At 44.1% G+C, this 21,103-nt stretch overlaps 1 protein-coding gene across 3 annotated transcripts in view; it reads left to right on the top strand.

Moving 5' to 3' along the window:
* The window catches only part of ELOVL6 (ELOVL fatty acid elongase 6), a 118,256-nt gene that overhangs the window by 65,071 nt on the left and 32,082 nt on the right, over positions 1 to 21,103 (top strand). For all 3 annotated transcript variants that reach the window (XR_004000676.1, XM_030564620.1, XM_030564621.1), the window contains one exon: positions 7,522 to 7,653. Coding sequence is in view for 2 of the 3 variants with exons in the window: in XM_030564620.1 (XP_030420480.1) it covers positions 7,522 to 7,653 (132 nt within the window). In the remaining variant the exon portion in view is untranslated. The remainder of the gene's footprint in view (positions 1 to 7,521; positions 7,654 to 21,103) is intronic.

Genomic DNA, 21,103 nt, shown 5'->3' with positions numbered 1-21,103 from the left:
AAACTTCATTGGTATGTTGTTTGTAGTGTACCAAATTGTGCCATTTTAATTAAACATTCCACGCCAAGAGTCCCTGAGGCACCTACATTTCAACCACCTAAATCCTGGCAATCCAGCAGCTTGGCACATCTCATGCATAAGCCCCAGTGGAATTCACAAACTAGGCGTCCCCCCTCCTAAGTTGCCTTTGGGGCCTGACCCGATAGATGTGCTCAGAGCACACGTAAACCCATACAAGAGATGACTGAGGAGGAGGAGATGGTGTCCCCCAACTAGTTAGAGCACTCATCCAGGACATGGGAGATCCCCACTCTGCGTCATGAGGCAGGAACTTGAATTTCATCACCTAGGGCACTGCCATAACCATAATCACCGTAGGGGTCCACTATAGACCACCACCTCAGGAGGAAGAGGTGGAGGAGGAATTTCTAGAACAAATGACAGAAAAGCCCAAACACACAAGACCTGGTAGTATAAAACACAAAATGTGCAATAAGTTCTTGGAGTGCATTAGGGAGAACTTCTTGTTTCAGAAAGTGGACAAAGTGAGCAGGGAAGCAGCATTTTAGATTGGATTCTGAGTGACTGGGAGGAATTGGTTGTGCATCTGAAGATTGAAGGCAATTCCGGAGTCGACAGGAGAGCGTTCGGGGACCGATATATCACATCAAGATGAGACGCAATATATCGATCCCCGAAAAATCGATCGCTACCCACCAATACGGCGGGTAGTCTGGACGTACCCTAAGATTGCCGCAACATGTAGTGAGAGAGACTTTGCTTTAATGCCTAACTCAACAAGTTAGAGAATTCAGTTTCATTTTACTTTTTTCTTGTAATCAGTCTTGACTTTTATGCCTCATTACTTGTAGTCCCTTAAAACCTATATTTCTGTAGTTAACACATTTGTTTTATTGTTTTATCTAAACCAGTGTGTTTGGGAAACACCATTTGGGATAACAGGGTTTGTGCATATCACTTTCTTTTAATAAAATGACAAACTTTATGCGAGTTTTAATGTCCAGGAGAGATCTGGGCAGTATAAGATGCACTTTTCTGGGGGAAAGACTGGGAATTTGCTGGTGTTGCTCTGCAGCGTAATTCAAAACTGGCTGACTATAGCACTCACACAATACAACTGGGATTAATTTACATGCTGAAGGCTGTGTGTGAGCAGACCAGGAATGATAGCTCAAAGCAAAGCAGTGTAAATGGCATCCCAGGTTCATCAGTCCAGATTATACTCTGTCATACTAGCATTTTGAAAGCCAGTTTCTATTAGAAATCTAGTGAATGGGGAAACATTGTGAGGCTGACTCCTGTTTGTATAGTATTTTCCTGGTAGCGTGTTACTTGGAAGAATCTTATTAATGAGTGCACTTTCCCACGTGAGTGACTTTCATTGTCACTGCTCTAAATATAAATGTCACAGGACATTTTGCTGTAGGCATAAACCACATTATTCTGACATGCATATCAGATTGGTCTTCTGGTATATTTCCCTCCTTTAAAATTCTTAAGTACTGTAGAAATAGTTACAGATTTGCATATTTACTTTCCAGAGTTATAGTTACTATTTATTATATAAAGCTGACAAATCTGTACAGAGAATCCATCCTCAATGATTCTTCTCATTGTATCCATGAAGCTAGAACAAGGTTTTGCTTTGTTGGTATTTCAGAAGTGCAAATGCTAAGGTGATCAGGAATGGTTTCACACCTTTTATATGAAGAGAACTTGCAATTGTAAATTAACACCTTGAAGAAAGCAACATTGCCTGAGTTACCAAGAACAGGCTGCTTGCAAAATGAGCGCATAGATGTGCTGTATAGTGTAAAGTTTCTCAGATCAAATGTAGTTTAAAATAGCCATAACCTTTTTCTGTGGAAGGCTGATTCTGACAGAGGAAAAAACACTTAAAAGTATCTTACTTTTCATTTCACCAACAAGAATATTTGGCCTAAAAAAACACTTCAGTATTTTACAGATTATATTTTGGGAGAGGGAGGAGGGGGAGAAGAGGAGGAAGATTTATCACTGGATACCTTTGTCTTGTTTACTTTCTTTTGTTTTCCTACCTTAGGCCAGGTGACTCAGTCTCTCCCTGCCACTTCTTGATACCTGAATTGGCTTTCCTGGAGGCAACACTTCCTGTCTGTGACTGACAAGAAGCACTGTTTCTGGTGGGATGGATTTTCTCCATCTTTCTTTGTTTCCTTCAGTCTCTGCCTCTCCTTTCTAAATTTTTAGTGCTTTCTGTTTGCTGTTTTCTATCTCCTGGTCTCACTGTACTTTTACTCCCGCTGTTATTACACTTCATTTCTCCTTCCTCTGTTTTCTAACCTTCACTTCCTTCTCTTTTCTGTCAACTTCCTTTGCTCTTTTTCTATAGTCATCATCCTCTCCTTCCCTCCTCCATTTGCCTCCCACTTTTGTCCATCTTCTCCTACAACCCTTTCCCTACTAATTTCCTTTCTGCCATGCTAAGGTTTCCCTTCCTCTGCTGTTGATTTCCAGAAGATCTCCCCCACATTTTCACCTGCAAGTCCACACATTATCTTCCTCCCTCTAGTAACCCCCATACTGAGCATAGTGCTCTGTACAGCTTTTAGGAAGATTCCTCCAGTCTGACTGTGACACAGGCAATTTTCAGAGGCTTCACAGAGTGCAGAACACTCAGTACCGACGGTGTTTAATCCCTGATGACTGGAAATGTAGGAAGGTGGAAGACAACTGTGAGAGGCAGGAACTCCTGCAAAATGTGGGGGACTTGGCAGCCTTGTCTTTCTTTATGACTACTGTGTTATCCCTAGAGAACAGAATTGAAGGAAAACATATGAATGTGCTAATGCTGAAATTATTAGATGTGAGACTTTGCTACTCACTTACTTCTTTGGGTTTTGAGCTTCAAGTCTTAATGTTGCTTTATTGTTCTGTTGTGTTTAGATTGTAATATAAGAATAAAATCCCTGATGACAATCGTATTACAGTGTCCTAGAACTACTCCAAAACTCTGTCTATAGAATTACTTCTGTGTTACTAGTGTCGTGCTGGCCAGAACTATTGCAGTAACATCTGAATAGCATTTGATTACTATTGCTTTATATCTGTTCATTAGCAACTGGACTGAGACTACCAACATTTCACACAGACCATTATACAAACATTACAAAATAACTTTTGGTCATTACTGATCTTGGCCAGATTTGAACCCATAATATTAGTGTGGAAGGCTCTGCAGCCCAATAACCAATCACCTGTATTACTCTCAGTCCTCTAATACAGTCTCTCTTAAAAAATAGTTATTCCATAAGGGGAAAATAAAAACATTCAGACTGAGAACCATTCACTTTTTCTATCTCAGAAAGAGAGCGGAGGGATACTTTCAATATCAGACTCCTTTGTATACAATACTTGTCATGACCTCAAGGCTGTACTATTGTGCTCCTCTTAATTTAAAACTGTTCTGTACAGTACACATCTCCAATATAGTCAAATTCCCTAGTATTTGTTAGCACCAGTGGGAAGTCTTATATAGATACTGTACCATTTAAATAAGGAAATATGGAACTCATTAAAAAGCTGGTGAAGTGACCTAAAATGTAGCAACTCCAATTAGTGTAATATAATTACAGTGCTGACCTACTTGGTTAGACGTAACACAGAGCAATAATTTCATGAATAAGAGCCTAAGTGAAATGCCATTTGGGTAAATAAATGTTATCTTGCCCATGAAGGGGGATATTTATGTTTCTTTCCTGACTGTGAATGTTAAGAACAAGCATTGAAACTGCATTATATCTACTTTATTAAGAAAGAAACATGATCCCATATTTCCAAAGGTATTCATCCACATACCTAAATGTGCAGAGAGGCACCTAGTGGGATTTTCAAAAGTGCCTTGGCAGTTATCTATATCTTTAGATACCTAAATAAAAAATTGACCCATAATTACTTTGACGTATTATATATTCCATAGGGATTCATTTAATTTCCTTCTATGACAGGGCATGACTCACCACTGCTACACCTCCTGCTGGCCATCCTGGGAATTAGCTCTGGTTCACTGGTGCACCCTTGTCTAGTGGCATCTCACCACCGTCGCTTTTGCCATCAGGACCCGTGTTGCTCTCAGGACCACAGTGTCCTCTTCTGGACACAGCTCTCCAGCTGTGCCCCGCTTGGTTCTCTCCCCTACCCCCATTTGTGGGGATGCAGCAGTCCTCTGTCCAGCCACTTGCCTCAGTGGCAGGCAGCAGTCCAGGGTCTAGCCACCTTTGTCAGTGGCAACTGGGACCAAAGGGTGTGGGGAGAGGGCCCAGCAGTCACACGCTGCATCACCTCTAACCCCTGCCACCTGTTTCCCTGGGCCATTTCCCCACAGTCCTAGAACCTTCTCTGCCCTTGTATCTGGGCCCCAGTCTGGCAGCAGTCAGCCAAGAGCTCACTTATGCTCCCATAACCCGCCCAGCACTACTCTGACTATGGTGCTGCATCTTTTCCCTCCTTCAGGAAAGCCAGTCCTCCCTCCTCAAACTCCAGGGAGTGATTGAAGCTTCTCTGTTTAGCAGTCCTTCTTATATGGCCCAGTCTGGCCCTGCCTGGCTGTCTCTCTAACCTTCTCCTGATTGGCTGTCTCTGCAAGCCCTTTCCTAAATGGCTGCCTCCTGCACAGCCTCCCCGGCGCTGCTTTACCCCCTCTTCTGCCAGTATGGGGCAGACGCCCATCATACCTTCCCTGCGGTGATTCAGCATTAGATACAGAATCAGCAGCTAGAGAAGAACAAATAGAGAGGGTCCTCTGTGCACATTGTTAGATGTCACATTTTTCAGCACTTCCAATACATATTTGTTTATTTATTTTAATATCCCATTGTCTGAGCCTCTGGTTGCATTTACATTAATAGATCATCATTTATAAGACCTTTTAACAACATACTGCCAACAGCTGGAAGAATCAAAAGACAATCCCTCAGATCTTTATTCCATAATGCATCATAAAATACACAAAGTCAAAGCAATTCTTCCCAGACCTTTCCAGAACCATCCTTTAAATCAAACGCTTTTTTGAGTTGATCTCAGGGAAAAGTCTGAGCAAACAAAGAGGCTCTAACACCTTGCTCTTAAGTTCAACAAACTTGAACACTGGTAATGCAGAATAGGGATCAGTTCCAGAGTCATGAACACTCCAGAGAAAATGACTTGCCTCCAGGCCACCCAGAATTCAAACACTGTTATCAAAAACACCTTGGCTGATCTCAGCTCTTCGGACGGTATGTACATCAGGGAGAGAGACGGATTAAAGCAGCCAGGATGCTCAGCATGCATGGGTTTATAGATTAGCACTGATGCCCAAAACTATATACATAGAGACTCAGATTTTCAAAACTTTCTAGGAGATTTGGATGCCCAGCTGAGGTGTCTGATTCCTCCTCTGTGGGGGCGGGGATTGAAAATACCACTCAGAAGCAATTACAAAGCCAATAGGATATACAGAGAACAGGTATAATGTGCTCAATACAGCTTTCGTTGCTAATTAAGCAGGTTGCTGGGTTTTGCACCAGTTGAAGATTCCCTGTTGGGTGGCCCCAGGTAGTGAGCATTACTCTAGTCCAGCCTAGAGATGACGAAGGTATGGATAACTATATGGGCAAGACCATAGCCAAGAAAAAAAGAAAGCAACTCCCTAGACAAGCATAGACGTAAAACAGTGTGATTCCAGTCCAGAACAATTTAGGGTCCAAACAACCCCTGAGGTGTGAACCTCATTGACAAAGGATGAGTATACCCTGTACAGAGAGAGCACACACCACTTCATCCAATTTATTTAGAAGCCCATTGGTGCCACCTCCATCTAGCCTGGAGTGAAATTCAGCCAACTCATCTTCATCAGTGCCTCATCTCCGGGAAGCACAAGGCGGTACCAGCCAGGTCTGATTGGGAAAAAAAGCATAGTGCTAATGATAAACATGCTGTTGTAATTGCCACTCCAGTGGCTCTCAGTCTCACTGTGTTCTTCAAGGGAGGACAGTCCCATGCTTGTCATGAAATCTTTGAGATCCTGAGTCGATGTACGAGTGTTCTTATCCCCAGGGACAGTGAAGTTAACGTAAGTAACTCCAGTGCCAGGCCAGACAAGAATATTTTCAGCTGGGGAGGGTGACTTGGGATGCAGCAGAGCTGTCCGTATATCAGCATAACTCTGCATGCAATACTATTAATTGTTTCTTCACTCCAGTTGATGATTTGTTACATGTTGCATTAACTGTGTCAAGAGAAACATACTTTTTTAGGGCACATGAAAGTACTATGTTGTCCAAGTCTTAACGCGATGTCTTTGGGCTCACATGGCTATTTAGCTTTCATCGTTATATGATATTTATGTTTTGTTTATCACTCATTAAGGCTTAGATGATACTGGCTGACTTTGTAGTACTACAGCAAAGAGCAATCTGCTGTAGCTGGGTATATCTAGTCCATTGATATTTATGATGACTCATTTTCACTTTGTTTGCAATTACACACTTCGTCCAAAAATCTGCTCCTAAATATATAGCTACACAGTTAGGACACTAGTAATGTTGTGCATCATTATTAATTTGGCATATAGACACTTGTTACAAGCCATCGGAATCTCGTGTGTGCGTAGAAAGGAGTCCCAAATGTCATCCTTTTCTGACCTTCCTCAGTTGAGCCTCAGTGAATTATAAGAATGAGGTTCAAATGCTGGCTGATGGAAATACATATCCTGATGTATCATTACAGGCATTTTCAAGTGACATTTGCTTTGTAGTTCAGTTCATTAGCAAGGTAGTATATGAACATTTCAGCACACTCATTAGACTTCTCCACAGAGAATAATCCTGCACTGCACTCAAATTGGTTCTCATGAACTATAAAAATCAAAACAATATGACCACTGATTATTAGAACTATTGGCCTCTAGCCAGATTTTCCCATCTTTTAGAAGCCTCTTCAGATTTTATTTTGTTTTGTTAAGTTAGTCAAAATTCTTATTTGAGGAAGCAATGAGAGACAAGTGCGTGTTAAGCAAGAAACATGCAGGCAGCACTATATCAATTGAACATGTTGAATGAACCATTAAACCTGATCAGTTGGTTCAGATACGAACTGAACATTGATTTTTAGAACTACATGCGCGGCAGAAGACCAAATTGGCCATGCGCCATCTGTTTTTCTTCACTAAAGGAAAACGTTCCTGAGTAGGGGGAGAAATTATCTGCAATACAAGCCAAAGCTTGCAGTATTTACTCAGGAAAGTTTCAATTGAGTCAATTGGAATTTTGCCCTGAGTAGGAACTTCAAGATCTGGATTCATACTCGTGATTTGACTATTCCATTATTCAAATTAGTAGCAGAAGTGTGTTCAAATGGGAATTGTTTTATTTTTAGCAAGGAAAGTGACAAGTTCTTGGCAATCATCTAAAGATGAGAAAACACTGTGTACAACTGATGAATGATAAATATTTTATGGAGATTTTTTTCTTCACTTTTTTCCAGGAAGAAATCTTTTCTGTTTTCAGCTCTATACGCTGCCTTTATATTTGGTGGTCGGCACCTAATGAACAAACGAGCAAAATTTGAACTGAGGAAACCACTAGTGCTCTGGTCCCTGAGCCTTGCAGTCTTCAGGTAGGCCTTTTTTAAACAGCAAGGAATTGTTTGCATTAGTTTATTATCTGGGTTAAAAGAGATACAGCCATAACAAGAGCATCAAGATGACAAAAAGCTGTACCTGAAGAAGTATTTGTTTAGTTGTATCATTTAATGTCTTTGAGTCCTCCAACCTCCCCTCACCCCAAAATAGTCCTATTTTGCCTGTCACATCACAAGCATCTTAAGAGGAGGAAACTAATAGCCAATCTCTTTAGGAGTAAGGTGGGAAGTGATTAAATCAGAAGATTACTTTGTATTATTGTGACAGCCAAACTTTCCTATTGATCTACATTTATATGGTTGTATTAGTAGAATCCTTGGGCCATGATTTTGATCTGTTACCCTGATATAAGTCTGGAACAAGTTCGTTGACATCACTGGAAGTTACGCTGGTGAACTGAGATCAGAATCTTTCCCTTGGGTTATTCCAAGAAAGTTAAATAAAGAATTTGTGAATGCAAAGGAGGATAAGAGGAAGTGGGAAATAATCTTGCTTTGCTATGACCTACCTCCTCTGAGCTTGAGCTTGGCCCATTCAAGTCGGTGGTGAAACTCTTATTGAGAGAAAAGACAGGCCGTTTGTCACCTATTTGACCCAGCTGTGAGTCCGACTGATCTTAATGATAGCTTTCCCCTAATATCCCTTCCAGGTACACATGGTAGCAACTCAGTTCACCAACCACAGTCAGCTAATGTACAGAGAAACTAGGGATTGTGAATTCCAAGTATCACAGATTTTGGTGTTTATACAGAACATGTGTTATAATTCACTATGCTGCATGAAAACAATTTGTAAACCAAAATCAAAGGCCACTAATAGCTGCATATATTTCTAACTCCGTGAATTATTCATTATAGCAGTTCACAAACCACGATTCAGGTTTGTAAAGTGAACAGAGGTGTCAGTAGAACACTGTGGCTGGTTTGCAAATTATGTCACAGACAGTTAGTTTGAGGGTTTGTCTTCGCTACAATAAAATGGTGTGGGTTTTTTTGTTTTATTTTTAAATGTTGGCAAGTTTTGACTGACAGTCTAAAACCTAGTTTAGAGAGGGCAATGTGTACTTTAGATTGACTCAATCAGCTAGCCTGTGCTTGCCTGTCCCTTATCTGCACTAGAGCTTTATAACCTGTTAGTTTGAGCGTGCTAGCTAAGATGCTGTTAAACAGTTATTCCCAAACTCTTTACTAAGGTGACACACCGCTGCCTTTTATCTTTTGTTTGTAACTCACCATTACGTAGTTACATATATGCACCCTCTGCTCCGGCACTGCAACCCTAATCCCAGCTGGGGGTGCTGAGGGTGGGAGAATGGAGAGCAATCCCACCCCATGCTCACCACACAGTGGCAGCTCCTGTCCCATGTGGCTGAGCCAGCTTCCCAGTCCAGGTCTGGCCCACTCTCCACTCAGGTTTGGCCCAGCCATCCTTCCATCTCTGAGGGACAGCCAGGTCAAATTTGAGCAAGTGATATTGCAACCTGATGCACAAGGTCATAGGGTCATAGACCAAACCTGAATGGCACTGTAACTCCATGCACTAGGTCACAATGCCCAGAGTGGAGAGCCAAGTCCAGCCCCATGGGACAGGAGCCACTGCTCCAGGGTGAGTGCAGGACAGGCTCTACTCCCCTCCTCCCCATCCTCACCCCAACACTTGTAGCCTCTTCTTGTGCTAGGCTGGGAGAAGCATGTGTTTGCCTAGGCCACGGCCTAGTGATCAACTGGTTAACCCAGCCCTGTACATGCCAACCAATCTAGAACCATTCTGTGACTCATTGGTGGGTTAGGACCCACTGTTTAGGAAATACTATTCTTAAAATAATGATCTTTTGCCTAGTGAAGACAAGCCTGAGAGTCCTGACTAAATTCTACTCTAAGTTCTTACATTATGTCTTACATTATGTCTATGTATAATTTTCTGATAGCACTGCATTCTCCACCTCCTATCCTACCTGGACCCATAGGGTTGCTGGGCACCTGTTAGCATTTGCTGTACTTTATCCCAGAAGTGGCTGAATATCAGTGATGGGTGAACTTGTTCCTAGATGGTATTCAGTTTGTAGATGTTTGTAAAGTGATTTAGGATCCATTTGGATGAAAAATGCACATAATTACAATCCTGTTTCCAATAAAATATAGCCGTTAGTTGGTAGCTGCCTTCTGTAACATTGTGTTAGCTTAATTCCCAATTTGAAAAAGTGTAGTGCGATTTCATAACTGTCTTTGAAAAAGGTCACCAAGATGATTAAAAAAAAAAAAATTGCATTCAGTGCAGGTTGGCCCCAGGCTGACATGTGTTGAAGTAAATGTATAGTAATGATGACCTGATACCGTTTTTAAGGCTTTTTTTTATTGAGGGTTTCCGAACATAAATAATATACTCCACTCAGGAGAATGAACATCAGAAATGTACTTTACATTTAGTAAATGATCTCAACATGGGGCTAAAACACCCAGAAACTGAAATATGCTAGTGCACTTGGTCAGCGGAGTATCTTGCTACAAGCTATTAAGCCCATGTTCTGTGATTTGCATCAGCCACCTGCAGATTTCTGGGTGAAGTTTTAAGGTGTCGGTTTGACTTCTAAACCTGTAGGTGAGCAGGACCTAACTGCCTACTTCTCTCCATTGCCATGCTGTCTCAGTTGAGATCAGCAGAGGCACGTGAGCTGGTACCCCATCAGTGTAAGCAAGAAGAAGCAGTTGTCAGGGCATTCTCTGAGAGGGAAAATTTTCCTTTGGAATTTGCTTCCTCTTCCTTGCACTCCACCGTCTAAATAGCCCAGTTCCAGTGACTTTCAGGATACATTGCAAAACTCATCATTCTTCCTGCATGCTGGAAAGTGCGGAGAGGAACGGGGGTGGGGGGCGGTGAGAGGAGACTGCAAAGGTGGGCAGTTGTTGGGTAGGAAGAGAGGTTTGAGTTTTTAAGTTGCCTGGGTTACTGGTGGAGTTATATTAAAATGTCTGGCTGCCCTTAGGAAGGACCTTTTTTTTTTTTAAGTTAAGGGTACCTAAAACATATGACTAGATGTCCCTTTTAGCAATCCCATAAGACTATATAAAGACTATATTAATTTTGCTTCAGTAGACACTATTTCAAGGATAGTGGTACTATTAGAGTAAGTTTAAGATGTATGCCCTAGCCTAAGACTAGCTGTAGACTCGAGAGCATCTTAACTATGTGATGCAATTACACTGTATAGGATGAAAGGGGGAGAGGGAGAAAAGAAAATATAACTATACGGTTGATTTTGAGCAGAACAGGTGCGATTTTTCCATTGGAATGGTTTTCTGACAGAAAATATCAATTTTGCTGAAAAAAATCAGTTTTCCATGGGAGGAAAGCTCAAACTGATGGCTCTCCAATTCCAATTTCACTGTCCATCTGTAGGCTTGTCAGGGCTGAGTTTTGGCATATTTAGGCTTGGCAATTCATAGCCTCAGCACCTCTGGGTTTGCTGCATCCATTACGAATGAAAAAAAAATTGCTTGAGATCCGGCATCTAATTGCTTGAGCCCCAGCACCTCTTTTATTACAAATTAAGCACTGTGCCCTGCTCTGGGACCACAGAGTCTGAACACCCCAGTTCTCTGCCTCTCCACCCGAGGTGCGGGGTGGGCATTGAGCAGCCAGGCTCTTTGCTTCTCTAGCTCCCTGAGCTGCATTGCCCTTGCTCCGCCTCTCCCACAGCTGGTCTAGATGGCTCTTGTCAGTTTCACTTTGTGCTAGATCCTGTTTGTTTCACTGGACAGGAGCTGTCCAGGCAGGCAGCTAGGAAGCAAAACAATTCCATTTTGATTCTCCCAAAAGGGATTTTTTCTTGAAATCTGTTCCCATGAAAATGTTCATTTTTCACTTTTTTATCCTAGTCCAGGACTAACTTCCCCTGCTTCTAAAAAAACAACAACACTAAAACACAAATTATTGGGAGCTTAATGAGAGTTCATTAATGTGGTCAAGCGTAAATTTTAGAATAGAAATATAGGGCTGAAAGACACCTTGAGAAGTCATCAATTCCAACCCCTGTGGCAAGGACTAAGTAAACCTAGGTGATCTCTGACAAGCGTTTGTCCAGCCTGTTCTTAAAAGCCTTCAAGGATGGAGATTCCACGACCTCCCTTGGAAGCCTATTCTAGGACTTAACTATCCTTATAGTTAGAAAGTTTTTCCTAATATGTAACCTAAATCTTTATTGCTACAGATTAAGCTCATTAGTTTTTGTCTTGCCTTCAGTGGACGTGGAGAACAATTTATCAGCATCCTCTTTATAACAACCCTTAACATATTTGAGGACTGTTATTGGATTCTCCCAAGACTAAACATGCCAATATTTTTAACCTTTCCTCTTAGATTTAGAAAAACCTCTTATCATTTTTGTTGCTCTCTTTTGGACTCTCCAGTTGGTTCACATCTTTCCTAAAGTGTAGTGCCCAGAATAGGACACAGAATACTCCAACTGGGGCCTCACTGGGGCTGAGTGGGATAATTACCTTCCGTGTGTGACATACAGCATTCCTTTTAACACACCCCAGAATGCTATGTACAACTGCATCACATTGCTGACTCATTGAATTTGTGATCCACTATAACCCACCTAATTATTCCCCATTTTCTAGTTGATTTTCTTTCTTCCTAAGTAAAGTACATTGCACTTGTCTTGACTGAATTTCATCTTGTTGATTTCAGACCAGTTCTCCAATTTGTCAAGGTCATTTTGAATCCTAATCCTATCTTCCAAAGTGCTAGCAGCCCTGCCCAGCTTGGTGCCATCTGTACATTTTATGAGCATTCTTTCCACTTCCTTATCCAAGTCATTAATGAAAATATTGAATGGTACCGGACACAGAACTAATCCTCTGGCACCCCACTAAATGCATCCTCCCAGTTTAACAGCAAACCATTGATAGCCACTTTCTGAATACGGTCTGTCAACCAGTTGTGCACCCACCCTATAGTAATTTCATTTAGCCCACATTTCCCTGGTTTGCTTATGAGAATGTCACATCATGGCAAGCCTTACTAAAACGAAGATATTTCACATCTACTGCTTCCCCCCCATCCACTAGGCCAGTAAACCTGTCAATGCCAGTAGCAAGCAGCATTTCTGGAGGGTGAAATTTGACTTGTTTTTTTGTTTGGAAATGTTGCCAGTTTTCAAACATTTCTCTCATCTATAATGTAGTTTTTGCAGTAAAAATAGTTTTGCAATATCAACAGTTATAACCCCAAAATATTTTTTTCATTTTGAAACAACAAAAACGTGGTTTTTCATGTGTTTTGCTAAGAATGTAGGCATTTGTTTCCTCTCACAGGCCTATTGACCCAGTTCAAGTGTGAGAGACTTAAGAGTAATTCTTTGGTGCTGTTTAAAATTATTTTAGTCTTATTTCATTCAGCTCTCACAGTTTAATTACATGAGCTGGACGTACTGTACCCATCTCAGTTCTTCGATGAAGTTCCATACGGTTCAGTTTTTGAACCTTTGCTGTTCTTGTTTCCTCTCATTTGGCTGCATAATTTCAGCTACAGGATGAGTAGCAATTAACCACTATCATTGTGGTTATGATGCTGGAATAGAGTTTTATTTTTCCATCTCAAATGACCTAAGGAAGAAATTTCTGATTTGATTAGGTGTCTAATTGGTATTCAGTCTTGGATGTTTGAACACTTCCTGAAGTTAAATTCTGAAAGAACACAGCTAATCTGAGTTGCCAGTTCCTCTAGATAAAGTTACTTTACATCCTGTTACAAAGGTAAAGTTAGGGTCATCTTTGATACTTTTTTCTTAGCTATAATACAACAAAAATGTCATGCCATCTGTGACATTGCACCCCATATGTTTATGGAAATATGTTTATAAGTGTAAATATGATGTAACTGGAATATGCTTTATGCAAAAGGTCTCTTGTAAGGTATCATTACAAACCGTATAATCTACTGAGTGTGTTCATCCTATTTATATGAATGTATCATTCTTGTATCAGAAATTAGGAATATGAAATTGTTCTATTGTCCTCTTGTAGTTATGCAAAGTGTGTACCATTAATGGTGGTTTGGAATCTTGACAGCCCCCATTAACTAGGACAATTGGTTGTAGATGGCTCTGTTTACTTGTAAGCCTTCCTGTATACATGTGTATCAGCAAGTGGGTAATGAAGTCTCACAGAACATGTGAACATGTCAGATACTGGAATCCATCTTTAACCCTGTGCGTTCCCATTTAGAAGTGGCGGGGGGGAGTGTCAGAGAGAGAAAAGGATGCCCGCCTTGTGCCAAAGCTATAAAAGAGGCTGGAACAGAACAAAGGGGTCCCAGTCATGTGGAATCCCCTGCTTTTCACCTAAGATGCCCGCTGGAACTAACAAGGCCTGTACCAGGGGACAGGTTTGGGCCCAGATTAGGATGGAGTCTAGTCTGTGAAAGAAGCTTATTGGAACATCTCTAAGGGTGAGATTTACCTGTATTCAGTTTCTTAATGTATTAGGCTTAGACTTGCATGTTTTGTTTTATTTTGCTTGGTAACTTACTTTGTTCTGCCTGTTATTACTTGAAACCACTTAAATTCTACTTTTTATTCTTAATAAAATCACTTTTGTTTATTATTGCTCCTGGGGGAGCAAACAGGTGTGCATATCTCTCTATCAGTGTTATAGAGGGCAGACAGTTTATGAGTTTACCCTGTATAAGCTTTATACAGAGTAAAACGGATTTATTTGGGGTTTGGATCCCATTGGGAGCTGGGCATCTGGGTGTTGAAGACAGGAGTACCTGCTGAGCGGTTTTCAGTTAAAGCCTGCAGTTTTGGGGATGTGGTTCAGACCCTGGGACTGTGTTGCAGCAGGCTTGCATTTCTGGCTCAATGAGACAGCGCTCTGGAGTCCCACGCTATCAGAGAAAATGGGCTCAGAGGTAGTTTCAGCACTTCAGGTAACAGTCCCAAGGGGGTCTCTGTGACCGAACCCATCACACCGGCATTTCCAGGACACGGCTGAGCTGTGAACAGTGCTTTCACAGAAGGACCCTGGGTTATTAATTCGTGTTTTCATTACATTTCAGATGGATTATTGCAATTAATTTTTCATAGGTCTTCCAGAATATTTATTGTATATGTTGCACTATTATCTTGAATTGTGCAACTAAAGCTTAGATAGATTAGGTGTATATTTGACCACCTACTCTTCACACGAAGCAGCAACACAGCCTCATTTTCCTTTGACCTCTCTCCTTAAAATTCTATGTACAGGGGAAGAAGTGACATAATTGCTTCTAATGCCACCAAGGGCTTGTCCTCACCACAACTTTTTATCATGCTATTACATGCTAGTTAATAAACACAATTATGACATAGCTGGCATCACAGAGACTTGATGGGATAATATGCTTGACTGGTATATTGGTATAGAAGGGTACAGCTTTTTGAGGAAGAACAGGCAGGGGGAAAAGGGGATGAGGTGTTGCCTTATATATTAAAAATATATACACTTTCTGCTGAACAGGTCTCAAAAGATTATCCTTATAGCATTTCATTGGAACAAATGCTGACAACTTTTTAAACTATTATGCCTCAGCAAATCCAACAGTTGGTTTATGAACGAGCCTGTTAATTTAATAATCTCAAACAGTGAGTTCTAGTGAAATGAGGAGGAGAGGAGCAACGGCAGAACATGGAGCTAGAGATCTGTGTATTTATCTGTAAGCTACAAGTTTGTTTAGAAAAGCAGTTCATCTTCCTTTATCTGCAATGTTCCATTCAGGGTCTTCTCTAACTTGCTGTTAGATTGCAAATGTATATATTGTTTACTAACTGCAGACCAAATCCTGAGAGCTGGACTTCCACTTAAGTCAACAGAAGTTCTGCCAAAGTAAAGACTTAAAATTAAGTGAGAATCTGTGGCCCTGGCCCTGTAATTGCCATTCATTTTATGGCGCTGAGCAGTTCATTATAGCCATATTATAACTTTTAGCTTCTTTAAGCCTCCTTTAATCTGTCAAATACTAATCTTTCCTTGTAATTTAGGTTTTGCTACATTTGTTTGCTGACTGTTTTACAGTTTTAGTGATCACTAGTTCTCTTCGGTTGATGTAATTCCCTGGTAAATCTTTTACTTTATTACTTTTATTGCATTATTTGGCTAGGGTAATTTTAAACTCCTGGATACCTACATTTCAGTACTAAGTATTCCAGTTGCTATAACAACTTGATACATTTGATCCGGTAAGAATCTTAAAATTATCCTGCAGAGATAGGTATTCCCCTTTTTTGGATTACTGTTCAAATCTCCAGAATATTACAGTTATTCTGAAATTTTCTTGAGATAACGTTGGGAGCCTAAAATAGTTTCAGTAATAATGCAGGAACTGAGCAAAAATGCCCCTGAAGCATTCATTAAGGATTACTTAAGAGATATGTTATGCTTATGAATTCCTTTAGGGCTACTTTAGAAATCCTTAAATGGATTCCTTAATTCTTATAAGATTTCTTGCCAAACACTAGGTTTAAGCTGAAAATTGAATATTTTTTAAAATAATTTAGCCATAGTCCAAACTTGTTAATATGAATATTGTAGAACTAAGAAATGTTTCTTGATAAGGTTGTCCACTTGACAAGAAATTATTTTAAGAGTTCTGGGGAGTCAGTGGGGCATACACAGAAGTTCAGTTATTTTTGTGGATGGATTAGTGAGTTTTTATTTATAAAACGATAGATTCACTAAATAAATATCGCTTCATCAAGATGCCTGTCACCCATATCAGAAATCCAGTAAACAGTTTCAGTTGACAGCACACATGCAAGACTATTATTTCCTTGCTTATACAGAAAGAATCAATGGTATGAAACTGTTGATTAGTTTCTACGGGACTATTTGGAAGTTTCGTAGGGACTGTCAGATGAAAAGTTAACAGTGGAAAAGATTAATAAATGTTTTTTCCCTCCTGGAGAACAGTTAGTTATTCTTCATTGGAATAGGGTTAAGCTGATGTCCCAATAAGCAAATGATGTTATCTTTCGTATCTAAAGAGAGATGATTGACCAAAGCTAGTCTCCAGCATGATGGTTGCTGCTGTTTCATCTCCTAGCCAGAAGCTGCCAGACCTTCAGTAACCAGTGAATGGTCTCTTTGGTGGACCCTTATTTTCTCTCTGGCGTGGCACTCCCATTCTGTTTCTACCAATTTCCACATCTGGTGAAAAGAATATAAGCAAGGATTTAATCATGTCACTTATTTCTTTGGTGGTTGCTTTTTAAATTGGTGAAGTTCTTTTCAGCAATTCAGAGAGCTTCATTTTATTGATCGTTGATGTGCTGTGCTCCATGGGATTGGCTGAATATTGGAATAAAGTAGCTAATCCCTGTCATAATGAGGGTAGATTTGGGGCATCAAATTGCATTCCCTGGAGAAGGAACTAAGGTTCTACGAGAACAAACTGGAAGGTAAAGTAGCTGGGATAGAAGTCCTATTTACATGTAAAAAAATCATTCAAGTGGTAGCCGCAACAGCTGGCAGAGATATTGGGTTTTATCACTTTAGTGATGAGCAGTGGATGGATTTTATTCTACTGCAGCATGAATGTGATTTTAAAGTCTCCAGAGGGACAGCGTTCATTGGTTCTCAGCATTTAGGACCAATGGGAGATGCTGTTGTTTGGATGTATTTTAATGAGATCTCCTGGCACTTGAAGGAATAGGTTAGGCATGATATTTTCCGATTCCATTAATGCCAGGGACAGAGAGACAGGTTCTGGGGATGTGGTGGGTCGTAACTGAAAATTCCGTTGACTGAAGTTGGGCATGTAAGTGTCGTCGCATTCTTGGTTAGAATCATGTGAGACTCTGTGAGCTATCAGATAAATAGTATTGATAAAAGTAATTGGGGATGGCATTTAGTTAAGGCAGAGGACTGGTAGTTAAGACATCTGGGTTCTGGGCCTGTTCTGCCGCAGACTTCTGTTGTCATGTAAAGCAAGCTACAGAGATCTCTCTGGGCCAGATTTACCTGTGCTATTAGTGGCTGCAACTTCAGTGAGGCTGCAGTTGTATCAGCTTACGTCAGCAGTAAATTTGGCTCCCAGTGCATCAGTGTCCCACTTTGTAACTTTCCTCTCCCCGCCATCCCAGGGTGGACTGAGGATTCAATCATTCATATTTGGGAAGTACTTTGAGACCTTGGGACATGAGGCTCCTACAGGAGTGAAATTTATTATGTTCTTCTTCGAGTGATTGCTCACATCCATTCCAGGTAGGTGTGCGCGCCGCGCGTGCACGTTCGTCGGAAACTTTTTTACCCTAGCAACTCCAGTGGGCCGGCAGGTCGCCCCCTAGAGTGGCGCCGCCATGGCGCTCTATATATACCCCTGCCGGCCCGCCCGCTCCTCAGTTCCTTCTTACCGCCGTGTCGGTCGTTGGAACTGTGGAGCGCGGCTTAGCTGTCCTCCACGTCCCTAGCTCTCCTAGTTCTCTATCGTTTATCTATAGTTCATCTCTAGTTCCATTATAGTTGTTAATTAGTTTGTTAAGTAGATAGTTTAGTTAAATAGTTGTTAAGTAGTTCTTCGCCGGGGGCTTAGCCCTTCCCGGCACCCGGCGCCAGGCTCATGCCTGTTTCGCCGGGCTTCAAGCAGTGTGCGGCCTGCAAGAAGCCCATGCCTACCAGCGATCCCCACGAAGCGTGCCTGAAGTGCCTCGGGGAATCGCACAGATCCGACAAGTGCCGCATCTGTAAGGCTTTTAAGCCGAGGACAAAGAAGGAGAGGGATCAGAGGCTCCGAACTCTCCTAATGGAGGCGGCACTTGACCCGTCGGCTTCGCAGGCCGTGGTATCGGCACCGGCACCGGATCGCTCCGGCACTGAGGAGACTCCTCGGCACCGACCCTCTCCGGCGCTGGAATCAGAGCCAAGGCCGTCGAAGTCTGATACTCCGGCCAGGCAGACCCGGCTTGAGCGCCCGGCCTCGACATCGGCCGCGGCGCCGCCGGCACCGTCAGCACCGTTGACTCCGGGCCCGGCGGGTCCGTTGAGTCCGGTGCCGCCGAGCTCCCCCATGAGATCTGGGGTTGAGGTAGTGGTCCCATCCACACCGGAGACCTTCGCCTCGGCTCGGGACCTTATTGCCCTGACTGAGCCCACTCGGCTGCCAGCCCCGGTACCTCCGGTGCGGGTTGTGTCCAGAGGCAAGCCCATGATGTCGGCGCCGCCCAGAGACAGTCGTTCGCCATCCAGGTCCCGACGTCTTGGGCGCTCCAGATCCCGACGCCGCTCGCAGTCCCGGCACCGCTCCCCTCAGCGGCACCGGTCGCACTCGCGGCAACGGTCGGCATCGAGGCGGTCGCGGTCAGGCTCCAGTCGGCGACTCCGGCACCACGACTCCATGAGCAGGTCCCGACGCTACTCGCCGCACCGGTCGACCTCCCGGCACCGAGCTGGTGGCAGGTCCCGGTCTCGGTCGACCTCCCGGCGCCGAGCTGGTGGTAGGTCCCGGTCGACCTCCCGGCACCGAGCTGGTGGCAGGTCCCGGTACCGAAGCGGCACCCGGTACCGATCAGGATCCCGGCACCGTGACAGATCCCGGTCCCGGTCCCGGTCCCGGCACCGATATGACTCCCGGCACCGGTCCCCGGCACCGAGACGATCCTCCGTGCCGGCCCGCGCAGACCCTTACCATCCGGGGTCGGCCCCACCGTGGCCCTCGAGACAGCCGTCCGTATCCTCCCAGACGGACAGCGGGTATGCGCTGGGCACCGACCGGCAGGCGGCGCTGTTCGGTGATCCACCGCTGCAAGACCAAGGCCCACAACAGTGGGGATTCTGGACACCCTGGGCGTACCATCAGGCCCAGGGCCCCCAGCAGCTCCCTGCTAGACCGGCGACTGCGGAGCGTAGGGCCCCTGAAGCCTCCTTGTCTCGCCCCCCTCCCTCCCCGGAAGGGGAGGAAGGGTCCAAACAGCAGGACTCCGCTGCGGCTCCGGAGGCAGAGGCGAGGGCTGAGGAAGACCCTCAGTTAGACACTCTCGTGCCTGGGGTCTCATCATCCTCCTCCCCGGATGAGGCGGTGGCGGGTACCTCCTCCAACAGTCCCCCCCCGCTGGATCTCAGGGCGCACCAGGACCTCCTCAGGCGATTGGCTCAAAATCTGAGTCTGCAGGCAGAGGAGGTCTCGGAGATAGAGGATCCAATTGTCACCATCCTCTCTTCTGATGCTCCCACCAGGGTCGCCCTGCCCTTTATACGGACCATCCAGGCCAACGCCAATACTATCTGGCAGTCCCCGGCCTCCATCCCTCCGACAGCGAAAGGAGTCGAGAGAAAGTACATGGCCCCTTCTAGGGGATACGAATATCTACATGTTCACCCGACTCCCGGTTCACTGGTGGTGCAATCGGTGAACGATAGGGAGCGTCACGGCCAGGAGGCTCCAGCCCCCAAATCCAGAGAAGCCAGGCGGATGGACCTCCTTGGCCGTAAGGTGTATTCGCTGGGGCGCTGCAGCTCAGGGTCTCTAACCAACAGGCCCTGCTGAGCAGATACGCCTTTAACTCCTGGGTGGCAGTGGACAAATTTAAGGAGCTGCTGCCACAGGATGCTCGCCAAGAGTTTACGGCCATCTTGGACGAAGGCAAGAAGGTCGCCCGCACGGCCTTACAAGCCTCCTTGGACGCTGCGGACTCGGCTGCCCGTACCCTCGCGTCAGGAGTTACGATGCGTCGCATCTCCTGGCTGCAGGTTTCCGGCCTTCCGCCGGAGCTCCAGCACACTATACAGGACCTTCCTTTCGAAGGCCAGGGCCTGTTTTCTGATAAGACAGACCCCAGACTCAAGAGTCTAAAAGACAACAGGGTCATTATGCGGTCCCTCGGGATGCACACCCCCGTGACGCAGCGTAGACCCTTTAGGTCGCAACAACAGCAACAACGTAGGCCGTTTTCCCAGTTCCGCCAGCGGCAGGACCTTTACAGGCGCCGCGGCAGGAACGGCAGGCGCAGGCAGTCTGGGAACCAAGGGGGGCAGAACCAAGGCTCCTCAAAACCCCCGCCTGGTCCTAAGCCTTCATTTTGAAGGTGCGCCCGAGGGCGCGGTAACAGTTTCCCCTATGGATCCTTCCCCCCCATTTTCCAACCGCCTTTCGTTTTTCCTCCCGGCGTGGTCCCAAATAACATCGGACCGCTGGGTCTTAAGCATGGTGCAGACGGGATACCGCCTGCAGTTTGTTTCGTTTCCTCCTTCCCGCCCTCCTTCCTCGTCCCTCTTCAGGGACCCCTCTCACGAGCAATTCCTTCGGCAGGAGGTGCAGACGCTCCTCAGCAAAGGAGCTATAGAGGCGGTTCCGGAAAACGAGAAAGGCAAGGGGTTTTATTCCCGCTACTTTCTGATCCCCAAGGCCAAGGGGGGCCTCAGGCCTATCCTCGACCTGCGAGAACTCAAC

This window comes from Gopherus evgoodei, chromosome 5, assembly GCF_007399415.2.
Source record: "Gopherus evgoodei ecotype Sinaloan lineage chromosome 5, rGopEvg1_v1.p, whole genome shotgun sequence".
In the NCBI taxonomy this organism is placed as follows: Eukaryota; Metazoa; Chordata; order Testudines; family Testudinidae; genus Gopherus; species Gopherus evgoodei.
Note: the sequence above shows the minus strand (reverse complement) of the source record. Positions and strands in the feature narration are given on the sequence as shown.